General features: G+C 40.8%; 1 protein-coding gene across 8 annotated transcripts in view; it reads right to left on the reverse strand.

The window, feature by feature from the left end:
• Positions 1 to 21,155, reverse strand: part of LOC139759207 (uncharacterized) — a 104,122-nt gene that overhangs the window by 58,230 nt on the left and 24,737 nt on the right. For 5 of the 8 annotated variants that reach the window (XM_071681277.1, XM_071681280.1, XM_071681278.1 and 2 more), the window contains 4 exons: positions 17,440 to 17,946; positions 10,470 to 10,592; positions 9,204 to 9,349; positions 3,534 to 3,692 (listed from right to left, as the gene is read on the reverse strand). In XM_071681277.1, the coding sequence (XP_071537378.1) occupies positions 3,534 to 3,692; positions 9,204 to 9,349; positions 10,470 to 10,592; positions 17,440 to 17,946 (935 nt within the window). The remainder of the gene's footprint in view (positions 1 to 3,533; positions 3,693 to 9,203; positions 9,350 to 10,469; positions 10,593 to 17,439; positions 17,947 to 21,155) is intronic. The other 3 variants (XM_071681283.1, XM_071681284.1, XM_071681282.1) reach the window with 3 other exon arrangements.

Consider the following 21,155-nt stretch of genomic DNA (forward strand, 5'->3'; position numbering starts at 1 on the left):
TCTCCTGCCTGATGCAGAAGACTCAAAAGAGCAAGAAAGGAAGGGGGCTGGAGATGCTCCCTTCTTCCTATATGCTACTTTCTGAAAGTAGGACCACAGGAGAGAGATAAAAGGGAAGTTTTCTTCAAATGCAAATTCATCTGCTCCAGGCACAGCATCACTAAGGCAAGGCACAGCAAAAAGTGCAAGAAAAAATATAAGGAGGAAAGGAATTATTCTTTCTTAATGTTGCAGTTCCTGATGCAACCTTGACAAAGCAGGAAAAGCAATCTCATACAAAAATAACCTTTCTGAAGTCCATAAAAAGACACTTATAATTAAAGTGATGTGAATTTTCTTGATGCTGCAAGACTGTCACTTTTGTAATACCAAAAAGAAAGTAGAACAACCGTTTGTTAACTTTCAAGTGCACACGTGGGAATTTTTTTTTTTCTTTTTTTTGCTTCGTCACTGTCTCCCGCGTTTGCGAGGTAGCACAAGGAAACAGACGAAAGAAATGGCCCGACCCACCCCATACACATGTATATACATACGTCCACACATGCAAAATATACATACCTACACAGCTTTCCATGGTTTACCCCAGACGTTTCATATGCCCTGATTCAATCCACTGACAGCACATCAACCCTGGTATACCATATCGATCCAATTCACTCTATTCCTTGCCCTCCTTTCACCCTCCTGCATGTTCAGGCCCCGATCACACAAAATCTTTTTCACTCCATCTTTCCACCTCCAATTTGGTCTCCCACTTCTCCTCATTCCCTCCATCTCCGACACATATATCCTCTTGGCCAATCTTTCCTCACTCATTCTCTCCATGTGCCCAAACCATTTCAAAACACCCTCTTCTGCTCTCTCAACCACGCTCTTTTTATTTCCACACATCTCTCTTACCCTTACGTTACTTACTCGATCAAACCACCTCACACCACACATTGTCCTCAAACATCTGATTTCCAGCACATCCATCCTCCTATGCACAACTCTATCCATAGCCCACGCCTCGCAACCATACAACATTGTTGGAACCACTATTCCTTCAAACATACCCATTTTTGCTTTCCGAGATAATGTTCTCGACTTCCACACATTCTTCAAGGCTCCCAGAATTTTCGCCCCCTCCCCCACCCTATGATCCACTTACGCTTCCATGGTTCCATCCGCTGCCAGATCCACTCCCACATATCTAAAACACTTTACTTCCTCCAGTTTTTCTCCATTTAAACTTACCTCCCAATTGACTTGACCCTCAACCCTACTGTACCTAATAACCTTGCTCTTATTCACATTTACTCTTAACTTTCTTCTTTCACACACTTTACCAAACTCAGTCACCAGCTTCTGCGGTTTCTAACATAAATCAGCCCCCAGCGCTGTATCATCAGCGAACAACAACTGACTCACTTCCCAAGCTCTCTCATCCCCAACAGACTTCATACTTGCCCCTCTTTCCAAAACTCTTGCATTCACCTCCCTAACAACCTCATCCATAAACAAATTAAACAACCATGGAGACATCACACACCCCTGCCGCAAACCTACATTCACTGAGAACAAATCACTTTCCTCTCTTCCTACACGTACACATGCCTTACATCCTCGATAAAAACTTTTCACTGCTTCTAACAACTTTCCTCCCACACCATATATTCTTAATACCTTCCACAGAGCATCTCTATCAACTCTATCATATGCCTTCTCCAGATCCATAAATGCTACATACAAATCCATTTGCTTTTCTAAGTATTTCTCACATACCTTCTTCAAAGCAAACACCTGATCCACACATCCTCTACCACTTCTGAAACCACACTGCTCTTCCCCAATCTGATGCTCTGTACATGCCTTCACCCTCTCAATCAATACCCTCCCATATAATTTCCCAGGAATACTCAACAAACTTACACCTCTGTAATTTGAGCACTCACTCTTATCCCCTTTGCCTTTGTACAATGGCACTATGCACGCATTCCGCCAATCCTCAGGCACCTCACCATGAGTCATACATACATTAAATAACCTTACCAACCAGTCAATAATACAGTCACCCCCTTTTTTAATAAATTCCACTGCAATACCATCCAAACCTGCTGCCTTGCCGGCTTTCATCTTCTGCAAAGCTTTTACTACCTCTTCTCTGTTTACCAAATCATTTTCCCTAACCCTCTCACTTTGCACACCACCTCGACCAAAACACCCTATATCTGCCACTCTATCATCAAACACATTCAACAAACCTTCAAAATACTCACTCCATTTCCTTCTCACATCACCACTACTTTTTATCACCTCCCCATTTGCACCCTTCACTGAAGTTGCCATTTGCTCCCTTGTCTTACGCACTTTATTTACCTCCTTCCAGAACATCTTTTTATTCTCCTTAAAATTTAATGATACTCTCTCACCCCAACTCTCATTTGCCCTCTTTTTCACCTCTTGCACCTTTCTCTTCACCTCCTGTCTCTTTCTTTTATACATCTCCCACTCAATTGCATTTTTTCCGTGCAAAAATTGTCCAAATGCCTCTCTCTTCTCTTTCACTAATAATCTTACTTCTTCATCCCACCACTCACTACCTTTTCTAATCAACCCACCTCCCACTCTTCTCATGCCACAAGCATCTTTTGCGCAATCCATCACTGATTCCCTAAATACATCCCAATCCTCCCCCACTCCCCTTACTTCCATTGTTCTCACCTTTTTCCATTCTGTACTCAGTCTCTCCTGGTACTTCCTCAAACAAGTCTCCTTCCCAAGCTCACTTACTCTCACCAACCTCTTCACCCCCACATTCACTCTTCTTTTCTGAAAACCCATACAAATCTTCACCTTAGCCTCCACAAGATAATGATCAGACATCCCTCTAGTTGCACCTCTCAGCACATTAACATCCAAAAAAACATATAAAAACATACAAATAGCAACAATCTATAGCTCTAATGGCTGTTCCCTGCTGGAACTCCCTCAAGGGTGTAGCCACAGCAATAGTCTCCCTATAACTATAGAACTCCAGAGCTGCTTCTTAGCCTTTAGTGCTTCACCCATAATAGGCCACTGGCAAAGGCAAAGTCTCATGCAATGTTTGCAGGGGCTCCTCCCTAACACTCCTACCAACTAATTCTACCTAATGCTCCTGCCTAATGTTCCTACCAACTACTTCTAACTAATGTTTCTTCCTAATGCTACGACCATTTTGCCAAAAGGCACGGATAGCACATAGTGCTCACCACATGAAAATAAAGTAAAGAATGAGCCGAGTTAAGTGTTGTCAAGTGTAATGCATGAGAAAGAGAAATTATATGTTTGAGGACAAAATGTCAGTAGTCCTGGTGTGGGTAAGGAAGAAAGAGAAAACAGCTACCTTGGTCAAAAGGGTGTAACTTGACAACCTCTGAAGTGCTGGCTCACGAAGCAGCCATCGCTAACCCTCATGATAACAGAAAGTACCGATACTATACCTCCAAGGTAGTTGGCTGCTTATCAACAACTACCAACAAATAGTATTACACTACAAAAGCTTGACTTACACTGAGGTAGTGATAGTTGACATTGTTGTGCTAGAAGCCTGCTGGGCCACAGTTGTATCAACAGTCTCATCCAATGGCACCACTGCTAATACCTTCTTTCCATCAGGATGCTGCACATAGTAGTACTGCTGCTTCAAAGTATTGTTTACTGAAACAGGTCTAAAAAAAAAAAATCTTGCATTATATATATGCATATATCTAATATTTATTCATATATCTATCATACTTTGTCGCTGTCTCCTGCATTAGCGAGGTAGCGCAGGGAAACAGATGAAAGAATGGCCCAACCCACCCACATACACATGTATATACATAAATGCCAACACATGTACAAATACATACCTATACAAACATACATACCCCTAGGGATTGGGGAGAAAGAATACTTCCCATGCATTCCCACGCGTCGTAGAAGGTGGCTAAAGGGAACGGGAGCGGGGGGCTAGAAACGCTCCCTTCCTTGTATCTTAATTTTCTAAAAGGGGAAACAGATTTGTCAATGGTATGAAACAAGGCATGTGAAGCGTCTGGGGTAAACCATGGACAGTTTCATGGGCCCTGGATGTGGAAAGGGAGCTGTGGTTTCAGGGCATTACACAACAGCTAGTGACTGAGTGTGAAAGAATGTGGCCTTTGTTGTCTTTTCCTAGCACTACCTCACACGAACGCGGGGGAGGGGGGTGCCATTTCATGTGTGGCGGGGTGGTGGCAGGAATGGATGAAGGCAGCATGTATGAATATGTACATGTGTATATATGTATATGTTTGTGTATGTACATGTATGTATATGTGCGTGTATGGGGCTTTATGTATATACATGTTTATGTGGGTAGGATAGGCCATTCTTACTTCTGTTTCCTTGTGCTACCTCCCTAATGCGGGAGACAGCGACAAAGTATATAAAATACAATATATAAATAAATTTTAGTAAATTTTAGGGAGAATAAAAAGATGTTCTGGAAGGAGGTAAATAGGGTGCGTAAGACAAGGGAGCAAATGGGAACTTCAGTGAAGGGCGTAAATGGGGAGGTGATAACAAGTAGTGGTGATGTGAGAAGGAGATGGAATGAGTATTTTGAAGGTTTGTTGAATGTGTCTGATGACAGAGTGGCAGATATAGGGTGTTTTGGTCGAGGTGGTGTGCAAAGTGAGAGGGTTAGGGAAAATGATTTGGTAAACAGAGAAGAGGTACTAAAAGCTTTGCGGAAGATGAAAGCCGGCAAGGCAGCAGGTTTGGATGGTATTGCAGTGGAATTTATAAAAAAAGGGGGTGACTGTATTGTTGACTGGTTGGTAAGGTTATTTAATGTATGTATGACTCATGGTGAGGTGCCTGAGGATTGGCGGAATGCGTGCATAGTGCCATTGTACAAAGGCAAAGGGGATAAGAGTGAGTGCTCAAATTACAGAGGTATAAGTTTGTTGAGTATTCCTGGTAAATTATATGGGAGGGTATTGATTGAGAGGGTGAAGGCATGTACAGAGCATCAGATTGGGGAAGAGCAGTGTGGTTTCAGAAGTGGTAGAGGATGTGTGGATCAGGTGTTTGCTTTGAAGAATGTATGTGAGAAATACTTAGAAAAGCAAATGGATTTGTATGTAGCATTTATGGATCTGGAGAAGGCATATGATAGAGTTGATAGAGATGCTCTGTGGAAGGTATTAAGAATATATGGTGTGGGAGGCAAGTTGTTAGAAGCAGTGAAAAGTTTTTATCGAGGATGTAAGGCATGTGTACGTGTAGGAAGAGAGGAAAGTGATTGGTTCTCAGTGAATGTAGGTTTGCGGCAGGGGTGTGTGATGTCTCCATGGTTGTTTAATTTGTTTATGGATGGGGTTGTTAGGGAGGTAAATGCAAGAGTCTTGGAAAGAGGGGCAAGTATGAAGTCTGTTGGGGATGAGAGAGCTTGGGAAGTGAGTCAGTTGTTGTTCGCTGATGATACAGCGCTGGTGGCGGATTCATGTGAGAAACTGCAGAAGCTGGTGACGGAGTTTGGTAAAGTGTGTGGAAGAAGAAAGTTAAGAGTAAATGTGAATAAGAGCAAGGTTATTAGGTACAGTAGGGTTGAGGGTCAAGTCAATTGGGAGGTGAGTTTGAATGGAGAAAAACTGGAGGAAGTGAAGTGTTTTAGATATCTGGGAGTGGATCTGTCAGCGGATGGAACCATGGAAGCGGAAGTGGATCATAGGGTGGGGGAGGGGGCAAAAATTTTGGGAGCCTTGAAAAATGTGTGGAAGTCGAGAACATTATCCCGGAAAGCAAAAATGGGTATGTTTGAAGGAATAGTGGTTCCAACAATGTTGTATGGTTGCGAGGCGTGGGCTATGGATAGAGTTGTGCGCAGGAGGATGGATGTGCTGGAAATGAGATGTTTGAGGACAATGTGTGGTGTGAGGTGGTTTGATCGAGTAAGTAACGTAAGGGTAAGAGAGATGTGTGGAAATAAAAAGAGCGTGGTTGAGAGAGCAGAAGAGGGTGTTTTGAAGTGGTTTGGGCACATGGAGAGAATGAGTGAGGAAAGATTGACCAAGAGGATATATGTGTCGGAGGTGGAGGGAACGAGGAGAAGAGGGAGACCAAATTGGAGGTGGAAAGATGGAGTGAAAAGGATTTTGTGTGATCGGGGCCTGAACATGCAGGAGGGTGAAAGGAGGGCAAGGAATAGAGTGAATTGGAGCGATGTGGTATACAGGGGTTGACGTGCTGTCAGTGGATTGAATCAAGGCATGTGAAGCGTCCGGGGTAAACCATGGAAAGCTGTGTAGGTATGTATATTTGCGTGTGTGGACGTATGTATGTACATGTGTATGGGGGGGGGTTGGGCCATTTCTTTCGTCTGTTTCCTTGCGCTACCTCGCAAACGCGGGAGACAGCGACGAGGTATAAAAAAAAAAAAAAAAATAAATAAACGTACATACACAGACATATACATATATACACATGTACATATTCATGCTTGCTGCCTTCATCCATCTCAAGTCGCCATCCCACCACAAATGAAACGGCAACTCCCTCCCCCTGTGCACGTGCGAGGCAGTGCTAGGATAAGACAACAAAGGCTACATCCGTTCATACTCAGTCTATAGCTGTCATGTGTAATGCACCGAAACCACAGTTCCCTTTCAACATCCAGGCCCCATAAAACTTTCCATGGTTTACCCCAGACCCTTAACATCCCCTGGTTCAATCCACTGACAGCACGTCGACCTCCATATACCACATTGTTCCAATTCACTCTATTCCTTGCATGCCTTTCACCCTCCTGCATGTTCAGGCCCCGATTGCTCAAAACCTTTTTCACTCCATCCTTCCACCCCTAATTTGGTCTCCCACTTCTCCTCATTCCCTCCACCTCTGAAACATATATCCTCTTAGTCAATCTTTCTTCACTCATTATCTCCATGTGACCAAACCATTTCAACACACCCTCTTCTGATCTCTCAACCACACTGTTTTTATTACCACACATCTCTCTTACCTTTTCATTACTTACTCGATCAAACCACCTCACACCACATATTGTCCTCAAACATCACATTTCCAACACATCCACCCTCCTCCGTACAACCCTATCTATAGCCCATGCCTCACAACTATATAACATTGTTGGAACCACTATTCCTTCAAACATACCCATTTTTGCTCTCCAAGATAATGTTCTCACCTTCCATACATTCTTCAATGCTCCCACAACTTTCACCCCCTCCCCCACCCTGTAACTCATTTCCGCTTCCATTGTTCCATCCGTTGCTAAATTCACTCCCAGGTATCTAAAATGCTTCATACAGTTTTTTCCATTCAAACATACCTCCCAATTGACTTGTCCCTCAACCCTAACAACCCTAACAACCCTAACAACCTTGCTCATTCACATTTACTCTCAGCTTTCTCCTTTCACACACTTTACCAAACTCAGTCACCAGCTTCTGCAGTTTCTCACCCGAATCAGCCACCAGCGTTGTATCATCAGCAAAAACAAGTGACTCGCTTCCCATGCCCTCTCATCCACAATAGACTGCATACTTGCCCCTCTCCAAAACTCTTGCATTCACCTCCCTAACAATCCCATCCATAAACAAATTAAATTAGACAACCATTGAGACATCACACACCCCTGCCGCAAACCAACATTCACTGGGAACCAATCACTTTCTTCTCTTCCTACTCTTACACATGCCTTACATCCTCAATAAAAACTTATCACTGCTTCTAACAACTTACCTCCCACACCATATATGCTTAACAGCTTCCACTGATCATCTCTATCAACTCTATCATATGCCTTCTCCATATCCATAAATGCTACATAGAAATCCATCTGTTTCTCTAAGTACTTCTCACATACATTCTTCAAAGCAAACCCCTGATTCACACATCCTCTACCACTTCTGAAACCACACTGCTCTTCCCCAACCTATTAATATATACTATTATACTTAACCTTTCCACATCCAGGCCCCACAGTCCTTTCCATGGTTTACCCTAGACACTTCACATGCCCTAGTTCAATCCATTGACAGCATGTCGACCCTGGTATACTACATCGTTCCAATTCACTCTATTCCTTGCACACCTTTCACCCTCCTGTAAGTTCAGGCTCACTCAAAATCTTATTCACTCCATCCTTCCACCTCCAATTTGGTCTCCCGCTTCTCCTTCTTCCCTCCACCTCTGACACATATATTCTTTGTCAATCTTTCCTCACTCATTCTCTCCATGAGTCCAAACCATTTCAACACACCCTCTTCTGCTCTCTCAACCACACTCTTTTTGTTACCACACATCTCTCTTACCCTTTCATTACTTGCTCGATCAAACCACCTCACACCACATACTGTCCTCAAACATTTCATTTCCAACAGATCCACCCTCCTCCGCACAACCCTATCTATAGCCGATGCCTCGCAACCATATGACACTGTTGGAACCACTATTCCTTCAAACATACCCATTCTTGCTCTCCAAGATAATACTCTTGCCACATATTTTTCAATGCTCCCAGAACCTTCGCCCCCTCCTACATCCTGTGACTTGCTTCCGCTTCTATGGTTCCATCTACCGCTAAGTCCACTCCCAGATATTTAAAACACTTCACTTCCTCCAGTTTTTCTCCATTCAAACTTACCTCCCAATTAACTTGTCCCTCAACCCTACTGAACCTAATAACCTTGCTCTTATTCACATTTACTCTCGACTTTCTCCTTTAACACACTTTTCCAAACTCAGTATACCCTCAATTTAACGGGCCCCAATATAACCGATCTTGGATTTAACGGACAAATAATATTACAGAATATCAATTAATAATAATCTAAAAAATAAGAAAATAAAGAACAAAAAATCTCATGTGCATTTCATATCCCACTTGTTTTTGGTAGCATGGGGTAGACAGAGGACCTTAGCCCCCCTCTTTCTCCCTGTGATTCAATTCACCTCCCTGGATTATATTCACTGCATGTCCACTTCCAAGTACCTTTATGAAGCCTCCCCCCACCGAACAGGTCCTCCTCATTCAAACTCATGCTCAAACTTTCCTCTCCCATCCCCTTACTTCAAACCATTACCTACTCTTATTCAGAATCCATACCATATCATGATATCCATGAGTACAAGATCACAGATTTTGTACAGGATCATGAACAACAAAGACAGTTATAACATGAACTTACATTCTGACTTCTTCACCTGGAGGTGTTGCCAACTGGGTCTTTGTAACCAATTTCTGTGCCTGCTGCTGCTGCTGATTTTTCAGCTCGTGCGACATCCTCTGGCGATACTGGGTTAAGGATAACTTCTTGCTTGGTGGTGTACTCTGCTGAATGGAAAAGTATAATAAGCATTAAATTATTTTGCTGCTACAAAAATTATATGTTTGAAGGGGCTTTATCATTCTCTCAATCCAACCATTTCATACTAGATTTTCAAATTCTGTGACTACATCCTATACTTTCTCATTGCATCACCAGCTGAGAGAGAGAGAGAGAGAGAGAGAGAGAGAGAGAGAGACTCTAACAAGATCATACAATGGATTTCAATTCATTTGAGTGTGAGACCCAAAATAAGAGACACATTTTTTCTTTATACATGACTGCCATTTCCTGCATAAGTGAGGTAACACCTGGAAAAGACAAAGAAAGGTCGCATCCGGTAACTTCTGTTCTCTAGCTGTCATGTATATTGTACCAGAAGCATTGCTCCCTATCCACAACCAAGCCCTACAAACATTTCCATGATTTACCACAAACTCTTCACATGGCCAGGTTCAGTTTATTGACAGATGGCTCAATATATCCCATCATTCCAATTTACCACTTTCATGCATTTCACCCTCATGCATGTTCAGGTTCTGATCACTCAAAATCTTTTTTATTTCGTCTTTTCATCTCCAATTTGGTGCCCCCTTCTCCTTGTTCCCTCCACTTATGACACATATATTCTATTTGCCAACCTTACCATGCCCATTTTTTCCATCTGTTCTCCTGGTTTCCTCCAATTCTGACACACGTATCCTGTTTGTCAACCTTTCTACCCATCATGATCCAGATAATAATTCCTTTTCTTTAACTCCTTCTAAAGTTATGCAACTTCCTGGTCTTACTTTTCATTGATGACCAATAATACCTCTAATCATTTGTACTCTAAACAGAAAAAAGTGTTGCTGTAATTTTCTGAGATAGATCTTCTGAAAACACTGCAGCCAACATAAACAATAAAGGAAAATAACTGAAATATGTAGCAATTCTAAAAAAAAAAAAAAGTACATGAAAACCAAACAAATGGGAAGTTTACAGGGTTTAGAAATGCTTAGTTATCTTGAACTAAATATTCTAATGACAACCGAGAGCAAAAAAGGGAAAACTGTCAGGTTTAATGGGTATTTACTCTGGCTGCCTCACACATTAAAAAAAATAAAAAAATAAATATAACAATCATACCTGTACAGAAGTCTGCTTTAGCTGCTGTTCTTGTTCTAGCTGTTGTGGCTGTACAGAAACTCCTGAGGTTGGGGCACCTGATGTACCTGACATTATGGGTTGACTTACTTGGACTCCTGCCACCTGGAAGTTTAAATTTAGCAAATATATCTATTGTTCTAACCACAACATATGCATTAGTCATGCAAGTAGGCTCAATCCACCTGCAGAGGACTTGACTGACAATTATTCTTAAGTCTATCATGAAATTTAGTCACATAATAAGTTATAAACTACCTTAGCCACTGTGATGTAAGTATGCTGGTACAAGACATACCTCTGTAGTAAAATCAATTCAGGATAAAAAAGTTCAGGCTAGTTCAGGATCAACCAAATTAGTTGCTATGAGATATAAAGCAATAGTCAATCAGCATTCTACTCAAGAATATTGGGTACACTCCCACTATACCACCTATTAAGGTTGGCATTGGGAACCCCAGCCAATGCTAGATATCAATACCTACAAAATGTGCTGTTCCATACTTAATCCCTCTAATAAATATGTAGACACATCAAGAACAGTGAATGCAAGAGAAATAAAATTTCTTACTTTGCACATAATGTAATAAAAAATGAGGCCAAGACCATATATTAGCATACAAAATAAAATATATATCATTGTATACACTGGGGTTGGGGTAAAGAATTTTATCTCCAAATTCCCTGCTGGCATTCTGTCCACAAACATACAAACTCTCCTTGTGACACACAACACTTGACAAACACTTAACTCACAGAAATAATTCTTCCCAACTCTGAAATTTTTCTGCAGAGTGCTATATACTAGCCTTGCCTTTTAGCAAAATGGTAGGAGCAACAAATAGCAGTATCAGGTGGGAAAATTAGATAGGAGCATTAGGTAGAAACTTTAGGCAGAAGTACTAGGTAGGAACATTTAGCTTAAAGTATTAGGTACAAGTAGTAGGCTGTAACATTAGGCAGATACATTATGTAATAGTAGTTGGTGGGAAAATTATGTAATAGCCTCTGAAAACTGTGCTAGAGTTGCCTCCTGCTAGTGACACACTTAGGATGAGTCATAAAAGGCTCAGACATGGCAATGGAGTTCACCAGTTATGGAAACTCATGCTACAGCCATCCACTAAAGGAGTTCCCAAAGGGAACAGGTGCCAGATATATGGATAGATACAAAGACATTCTATAAGTGTCACAGAAGGTGACTAAAGGAGGTGGGAGCAAGGGGCTGGAGCCCTCCTCTTGTACTTAAATTTTTCAATGTCTAAAAGATGGAAGAGATGAAGGAGCTCAGTGGGGAGTGCTCATCTTCCTGTAAATCAAGCTGGGGAGTCTAAATGTGTGTGGATGTAACCAAGATGAGAAGAAACATGAGATAGTAGTTTGTTTTAGGAGGGAAAACTGAATGTTCTAGCCCTGAATGAAACAAAGCTAGAGAGCAAAGGAAAAGAAAAGTTTGGATACAACCTAAAAGTAAAGTTCAGGGCTTGGTGAGAGGGCAGAAGATAGGTAAGGAAGGAGTACCAATACTGCTTATGCAGGTGTTGTGAGAGTGTGTGACAAATTGTAAGGAAGTAAGCCCTAGACTAATGTGAGCAAAAATGAAAAAAAATATTTGTGCTTAAGCACCTGGCTATAAGATGGTAGATCATGTGAGTCAAGTGTTACAGGAGTAGCTGAGAGAATGTGCCAGTTTTGATTTAAGAGACCGGGTATGTGAGATGAGCAATGTAAATGAAGTGAGTAATGTCGCAGTTGAGAGTATAATTGGGGGCATGAGGTATTCAGTATCATAAATGGAAATGGTGAACAGCTTGTGGAGTTGTTTGCAAATGGTTAGATGTATAAAAGAGGAGCATGGGGTAAAGATGATGATGTGTGGAGGAGAGTGATATTGGAAATGAAATATTTGAGGGGATAATATGTGGCATGAGGTGGTTTGATGGAATAAGTAATACAAGGGTAAGAGAGAGGTGTGGTAATGTGACTGGTTTTGAGACTTGAGGATGGTGTCCCAAAATGGTTTGGACAAATAAAGAGAATGAGTAAGGTAGAGGTTGACAAGAATACAAGTGTCGTAATAGGAGGGAAAAAGAAGAAGGGCAAGACCGAATTGGAGATGAAAGGAAGGAATGAAAAGATTTTGAGTGATCGCAGCCTGAACACGGAGGAAGGAGAAAGGCATGAAAAGGATGAAATGCACTGGAATGATGTGGTATACAGGGGTTGACATGCTGTCATTTGACTGAAGCAGGGCATGTGAAGTGACCAGAGGAAACCATGTAACGGTTTGTAGGACCAAGTTGTGAATAGGAAGCTGTGGTTTCAGTGCAATATACATGACAAGCTAGGAAAATGATGTGAAACAATGGAGCATTACTTTGTTCTTGGCACTATCTCACAAATGCAAGAAACAGTGAACAAACATGTAAAAGTTAAATATATTCTGTTCCTGGCACTAACCCACTAATACAGGTTAAGGCAAACAAGTATCTAAAAAATACTACAAATCAAAACAACCAAAAATACAATAATGCAACATAAAGTATTACAATAATGTAATACAGAAATACTAGAGTGAACTTTTAAAGCATGAATGAACTTAGTTTTCTTCTTCAGACAGGAGTAGTGAGCTGAATACACTGCTGTCAATTACTGACAATAAACATGTAATCTTTTTGTACTTTTTAGCAAACCTCATACTGATTCTCCTGATATAACTCCATCTACAGTATACATAGCAGTAAGGTTTGTCTCCCACTTTCTTTCATATTACTAATAAATCAGCTAGAAACCTCTCTCTAACCCACCTATGTAAAAAAAAGAGCATCATTATCACCATGAAATACAAGTTCTCCTCTTACCACTGCAAGCTGTAATTTACACCTTCTTATCTTTACATAATATAAATAGAGCTCCACCTTTTACCACTATATTCTTTCTGAACTATCTAATGCCACACAGCTAGCCAAAAACTCTCTAAACATCCCTTCTGTATTCAAATGAAAAAAACCATGATATCAGTGCATCCTTAACTTACTAACCAGCAAGTCCAATACAATTTAATGGGAATTCCTGTAACATATCAGGTGGATGGCAGAGATGAATCCCACATGAGCTGCGAGTCTTATTTTTCTAGCCAAATCTGGAAGGATCCCATTTTTCCTTTTCTGACTAGGGGAATGTACAGATGCAGTATGTCACTCCTAAATCCAACAAGAATACAAAAATATCATAAATGCTCAAACAACCTAGATATAGCAGATAAAAGAGACATTCTCTCCTACTCAGGCCTACACCTTAATACATAGTGTAAGCATAGTAGATCATATTTGATTCCAATAACAAAAACAATCAACCATCTTATTTATATAGGTAAAAAGACCAAGAAGAGTAATTCTGAATATATTATTACAGGAAGACTCAATCTCCAAGCAAGGAGAATTAAGTTAGAGAGTGGATCACGCTGGAGTTGCCAAGTACACAGCTAAATTAAATTGCTGCAGGCTGGCAAAGATCAGTGCAGTGCACCAAGGTTTAAATATCTATACAGAACTCAGTTTACCTTAAATAGCAGGATTCTTCACATGATGACTTGTATAACTAGCGGCAGAATCACCGTAGCAGATCTAAGTTCCCGGTGTTTTTAAAATCCCTCATTACTACTAGTATCACATTTATATGACAGTTAAGTGTCTTAGTCACTACAGGTGCATATTTCAAAGACTACCACTCTGAAAGCAATTACCAAGGCTGAATATATATGTAAATGCATCACTAGATTCTGTCTGCCTATGGTTAAGCAAAAAGAGTAAAGTCACCTTCAGCAAGGTTGTCCCATCTAAGTACAATCTCAATGAAGAACTTCTTACTCCAAAGGAGTCTATCAATTCCCTGCTGATAATTGTTATGCAGCCTTAAAGCTGCAGGAATCTCTGGAGGAGTCTTAGGGTTATATTCCACTGAGTCTCCAACTTATCAAAAGATTCTATTCCTGGACCCTGTCTTCAATTGCATTGTCTGTAAGTCTGAAAATATACAGAAATACTGCATTGAAAATTTGCAGACAATCAAAGTATATTCCTGAATGGAAAAAAAAAAAAAAAAAACTCGTCACCAAACTTAGCCCTTAAGTCTGTTACAGACTTTAATTTTCTCTTTAACAAGCTTAAGGATAACAGGAATATGGCATTAGCGCTGGTCACACAGTCATATATCGCTTTATCCCAGTAATGACAATGCTTCTCTTCAGCAATTATGGTGGACTGCACAGGTGAAAATCCCCTTCCATGTTCAAGAATTCATACCTTATCCTTGAGGGTCATCCCTATCATAAAAGTTAATGCCTAACAAACACCCAATCTGCGATGGAGTCTTTGCCCTTATTACATCTACATCTCACTAACCCTCATGGTTTGGCTTTAGTACTTCCCAAAGTGCACCAGCAACGGCTGCATCTCTTATGAAATTCTTGGGCGTAATGAGGGTTACTAGTAGGGTCAAAATTAAGAAAATAAATCAGTCAGCACAGAGAAACAACAGGCCTAAAGCTAGGTAGTTAGCAGTGATCCTTCTTTGAGGGAAAAAAGTTCTTTAGCAGGAAGTGAAGGTGAAACACATCACATCCCAGACAGCCATTGTGTGTGTGATGAACGATAATGCATGAGTTATGGGGTGAGTGAACATGTACCATAATGTATGAGTAATATGGTGAGTAAACATGTTCCATCCACCTATAATGAATAAGTGATGTGGTGAAAGAAGTGGTTATGATAGTGATGACAAAAGACAGCCTACGTATCTTCAAAAGCTTACCAATAATTTTACTGTTATGTTACTGAAACAATGCATATTTAATTTATCAACAAAGAAATGTACCTAAGGAAAACAACAGGCCTGTGGCTGAGGAGGAAGCAGTGTTTCTATAGATGAAGCAGTAGTTCTTGGGAGGAAGCAAAGGTGAAACACACTGCTCCACAGACAGTAAGTTCTGCCTCAGTACTTCTGTATTTCAGCTCCTGTTCAATGCCTGTATCATGTTTCTCTAACAAGTCACACTGTGATGAAATTGGAACCCTTAAGTATCTGTGATAAAAATTTTGAGGTTCTGGTTGATGACCTGGCACCAGTGGAACCACCAGCTGACAATGTAACAATTTGTTTACCAACAACACTTTCCCATACAGTTCAGGATATTGTTACATTTCAACTATATGCAGTTAATATATGGTCGCTATTTCATTCATATCAGTAACACAAATAAGCATTTTATCTATTATTACATCATGCATTAAGTTCCGCTGAATGACGCTTGTCAACTCCTATGATAATTCCAGGATATGGGTCATGACATCCTGTAGGTAAATGTATCAACAGCTATAATTTGCTTACAATTGTAATTTCTTTATTCTTGCAGTGCATGAGTTCTAACATTTAATCAGCAAGTCTCTCTCTCTCAGTCACTTCAGCATTCTTGGGCCTCAAAAAACTGAGGTTTACTATTATGAGAGATATGATAATTAAGTGAAGGATATTTTCACCAAAATTATTGGGTCGATGGCTACTTGAGATTGCTGGTTACTAGAGTATACATGGTAGTTCCATGGATAATAAATATAACATATCGCTTGTTCATATGATGGATGGGGAAATTATGCATTAATTCTCAAGGCTCATTCATGAGTATAGATGTTTGTATGTTAGACATTTGTAACTCAGGGAATTCTGGTAACAATAATAGATAAAACCATGGAAAGGTCTATGAGGCCTATCTGTGGATAGAGAGCTGTGGTTTTGGTGCATTACACATGACAGTTATATATGAGTGTGTATACGAGTGGATGGGCCCTTTCTTCGTCTGTTTCCTGGTGCTACCTCGCTGACGCGGGAAACAGCGATTAAGTATGATAACAAAAATAATAATAATAGCTTTAATGGTTAGGACATATGGAGTCTGTGAGTGAGGAAAGGTTGACAAAAAGGAATATATATTTGTAAGTTTATCCCTGGGGACAGGGGAGAAAGAATACTTCCCAAGTAATCCCTGCATGTCATAAAAGGCGACTAAAAGGGTAGGGAGCAGGGGGCAGGAAATCCTCCAAGGCAATTTTTTACTTTTCCAAAAGAACGAGCAGAGAAGGGAGCAAGGCGAGCCTTTTCTTTCCTAGGCTCAGTCCTCTGTTCTTAAATCTACCTCGCTAGTATGGGAAATGGCGAATATACATGAAGAAAAAAAAAGGGGGGGACAAGGAGAATAGGGTGACAAATTGAAGATGTATGGCTGGAGTGAAAAAGATTTTGAGCGATTGGGGTCTGAACATAATGGGGGTGAAAGGCATGCATGGGATAGAGTGAACTGAAACAATGTGGTATACAGTGGTCGACTTACTGTCAATTGTGTGAACCAGGGCCTGTGAAGCATCCTGGGCAAACCATGGAAAGGTGTATGGGGCCTGGTTGAGTACTGTGAGCTGTGGTTTTGGTGCATTGATCACGACAAAGAGAATGGGTATGAGCGTATGTGGCCCTTCTTCGTCTTATCCTGGCACTACTTCACTAACACAGGAAATGGGAATGAAGTAAGAAAAAATATAATATAAAAATTAATAATAAAAATTAATGAAATAGAAGGCAAATGAGGGTTTGGGTCCACAAGTATGAGTAAAAATCAATAGTAATAATGAATGATGAAAAAAAAGGGCAAATGAGAGTTGGGGTGACCAAGTATCAGTACACCTCAGAAAGAATAAGATGTTTTGAAAGGAAGTTAACAAACGGGAACAATGATGAAGGGACAAGAGGATTTTATACATCCTCTCTGTTTCTTTCAACTTTTCTTCTTTTCAACTCATTCCACCCTTGCACCATGTTGCCTTGCACCTTACCCCTTATACTAAGAAAACATATTAATCCCATTTCAGTTGACGTATAAGAAATTTCATAAATACCAAGTCACCTGTTGTTTCTGTTGTTGGTGCTGGTTGCCAAGTTGCTGTGAGAGCATCCTACGCTGTTGTGCAGTATTGGGTTTGTTTACCTTGCCACGGCCACTACCCTTTTGTTGGGTATGTAGTCTATTTTCAAGCTGCTTTAGATACTGGTCTTGATACGATGGCTGCTGTTCATCCTGCTGCTGCTGCTGCTGCTGCTGTTGTTGCTGTTGCAGCTGCTGCTGCTGCTGAAGTGCAGGAGTGGCAAATCTTTGCACAAGATTGTTACGCTGTAGTCTTGGTCCTTGAGTTCTAGGTGAGGCTACAGATGTTGTAGTTTGTGGGTTAGATGCACGCAATGGTGCTCCAGTCAACACAGGAGGTACATGGGGAGCAGTGTGTGATGGTAATAATGGTGTAGACTGAGTGAGTGCTGGCTGTCCACCCACCTGTGCTGGAGAGCGGGTACGTACACTGCTAACATTGACTGGTGTTCGTACTATGTGTGTATAACCCTTTTCATCCTCTACTCTCTGAAAAAAGAAAAGGAAAAATCTAATGCAATTATGCACAAGAAATTCTAATCAAGCATATACTACATAAAAAGAAGTTATGTGGAGTCTCCATATATATTCATTTATTTACTTATCATACTTTGTCGCTGTCTCCTGCATTAGCGGGGAAGCGCTAGGAAACAGATGAAAGAATGGCCCAACCCACCCACAAACACATGTGTATGCATACACGTCCACACACGCACATATACATACCTATACATCTCAACATATACATATATATACAAACACAGACTTATACATATATACACATGTACATAATTCATACTGTCTGCCCTTATTCATTCCCGTCACCATCCCGCCACACATGAAATGAAAACCCCCTCCTCCCGCATGTGCGCGAGGTAGCACTAGGAAAAGATAAGGGCCACATTAGTTCACACTCAGTCTCTAGCTGTCATGTATAATGCACCGAAACCACAGCTCCCTTTCTACATCCAGGCCCCACAAAACTTTCCATGGTTGGTAAGGTTATTCAATTTATGTATGACTCATGGTGAGGTGCCTGAGGATTGGCGGAATGCTTGCATAGTGCCACTGTACAAAGGCAAAGGGGATAAGAGTGAGTGCTCAAATTACAGAGGTATAAGTTTGTTGAGTATTCCTGGGAAATTATATGGGAGGGTATTGATTGAGAGGGTGAAGGCATGTTCAGAGCATCAGATTGGGGAAGAGCAGTGTGGTTTCAGATTGGTAGAGGATGTGTGGATCAGGTGTTTGCTATGAAGAATGTATGCGAGAAAAACTTAGAAAAGCAAATGGATTTGTATGTAGCATTTAGGGATCTGGAGAAGGCATATGATAGAGTTGATAGAGATGCTCTGTGGAAGGTATTAAGAGTACATGGTGTGGGAGGCAAGTTGTTAGAAGCAGTGAAAAGTTTTTATCGAGGGCGTAAGGCATGTGTACACGTAGGAAGAGAGGAAAGTGACTGGCTCTCAGTAAATGTAGGTTTGCGCCAGGGGTGTGTGATGTCTCTATGGTTGTTTAATTTGTTTATGGATGGGGTTGTTTGGGAGGTGAATGCAAGAGTTTTGGAAAGAGGGGCAAGTATGGAGTCTGTTGTGGATGAGAGAGCTTGGGAAGGGAGTCAGTTGTTGTTCGCTGATGATACAGCGCTGATGGCTGATTCGTGTGAGAAACTGCAGAAGCTGGTGACTGAGTTTGGTAAAGTGTGTGAAAGAAGAAAGCTGAGAGTAAATGTGAATAAGAGCATTTCCTGCATTAGCAAGGTAGCATTAAGAGCAGAGGTTTGACCCTAAGAGGGAAAATCCTCGCTTAGCCCCCCTTCTCTGCTCCTTTTGGAAAAGTAAAAACTGGAGGGGAGGATTTCCAGCCCCCCACTCCCTCCCCTTCTAGTCGCCTTTCACGACACACATGGAATACGTAGGAGGTAGTCTTCCTTCCTATCCCCAGGGATACACATTCATATTCTTTTATTATACTTAGTTGCTGTCTCCTGCATAATGAATTGGAATAATGTGGTATACTGGGGCCAACGTGCTGTCAATGGATTGAACCAGGGCTTGTGAAGAGTCTGGGGTAAATCATGGAAAGTTTTGTGTCGCCTGGATGTGGATAGGGAGCTGTGGTTTCAGTGTATTACATATTACAGCTAGAGAATGAGTGTGAACGAATGTGGCCTTTGTTGCCTTTCCCTAGCGCTACCTCACACACGCAGTGTGTGTGTGTGTGTGTGTGTGTGTGTGTGTGTGTGTGGTGTGGACGTTTATGTACATGCATGTGTATATGGGTGGGTTGGGCCATTCTTTTGTCTGTTTCCTTCCGCTACCTTACTAACACAGGAGACAGCGACTAAGTATAATAAACAATATCAATTATATTATTTCATTATATTTTTTTCCACAAAATTAAATTCATCTATCTGACAAATATTCTCCTCAGCCTTCTTAAGGCATGCAAAGAAAACTAAGCACAAGACCACTGTTAAGGACTTAGATTTAAAAAAAAAAACTGTGAAAGACACTATGCAATGTATGCTCAACACTATTGCTATAAAGCACATGCAAGAAATCAAGAGAAAAAAGTACATTTACTCTAATGAGTAAAAACCAAAGTTAACAAAATAATGATCAATTAAGATGGTGAAAGGCCCTGACTCCTCCTCCGGCAGGGCTATAAATTTATGTCTATGGATTGCTTCCAGAATCATATCAACCACCTCATTATATTCAAAGGTAAAATGCATAGGCTGTACAGGTTCAACAACCTTAAGTAAAGTTCTGTGAGCATGTAAGAGAGTATCTGCTTAGAAGGGGATCAAAATCCCACTAAATTTCCAAGAATGAAGGATTTTTTTTTGGAAGCTTTGGTCACAGACAAAAGTTGATATAAAGGCTAGACCTTAAGTGAAATATAGAAAGGATATAAAAGGGGAAAAAAAGAGACAATGAAAGTATTTAAGAATTTTGGAGGAAGTGAAAAACTTCCATCTTTTAAAATGTGCCAGGTCACAGTTATAAGGAAAGACATGAGAAGGTAGAGTTCCAAATCTTAGAGGTGTAGGGGAAGATAGATTTAATAAAGTGGCCCACCCTTGGACACAGGCAAACACCTCTCAGGAGCAAAAACCAAAGTAACACCTATAGAAGAGGGAAAGTGAACCAACATTACGGTGTGAGGCTTGCAGGTCAAGCTTCGAAGTTAGCTTGGGAGAGTTTATAAGTCAGATTGCTTTCAACTCAACTATGTTAAGTAAGAAAGCAGAGATAGAACCATCCAAGATGTAAGAGCAGTACTCCATACAAGGACGAATCAATCCTTCGTATAAACGGAGCAACTGTTCAGAAGTATAGAAATTTCGACGTCAAAACAGGACTCACAGTTTCTTAGAGACAGACTTAGCTATTTCCATAATGTGGGGTTTCTAAGAAAGAATGGATGTTACAACAATACCAAAGATGTTCAGCAAGGCAAGAGGTGGAATTACTGAACTGTCAAGGGAGACAAAAATTGTGAGGAGTTTTCAAAAATGATATGGGCAGAAACTAGGTCTTGGAGGCATTAAACATAACTAGATTTTATCTATCCCACTGATATATCTTGTCCAATTCTCAGTTTATTGAGGAGTAATGATGCAGATCAAGTGAGAGAAGAAGGATCAGAATTGAAGGTCATGGATAAATGCAGTCTTGAGTCATCAGTGT

Source organism: Panulirus ornatus, chromosome 32, assembly GCF_036320965.1.
Source record: "Panulirus ornatus isolate Po-2019 chromosome 32, ASM3632096v1, whole genome shotgun sequence".
NCBI classification, from domain to species: Eukaryota; Metazoa; Arthropoda; class Malacostraca; order Decapoda; family Palinuridae; genus Panulirus; species Panulirus ornatus.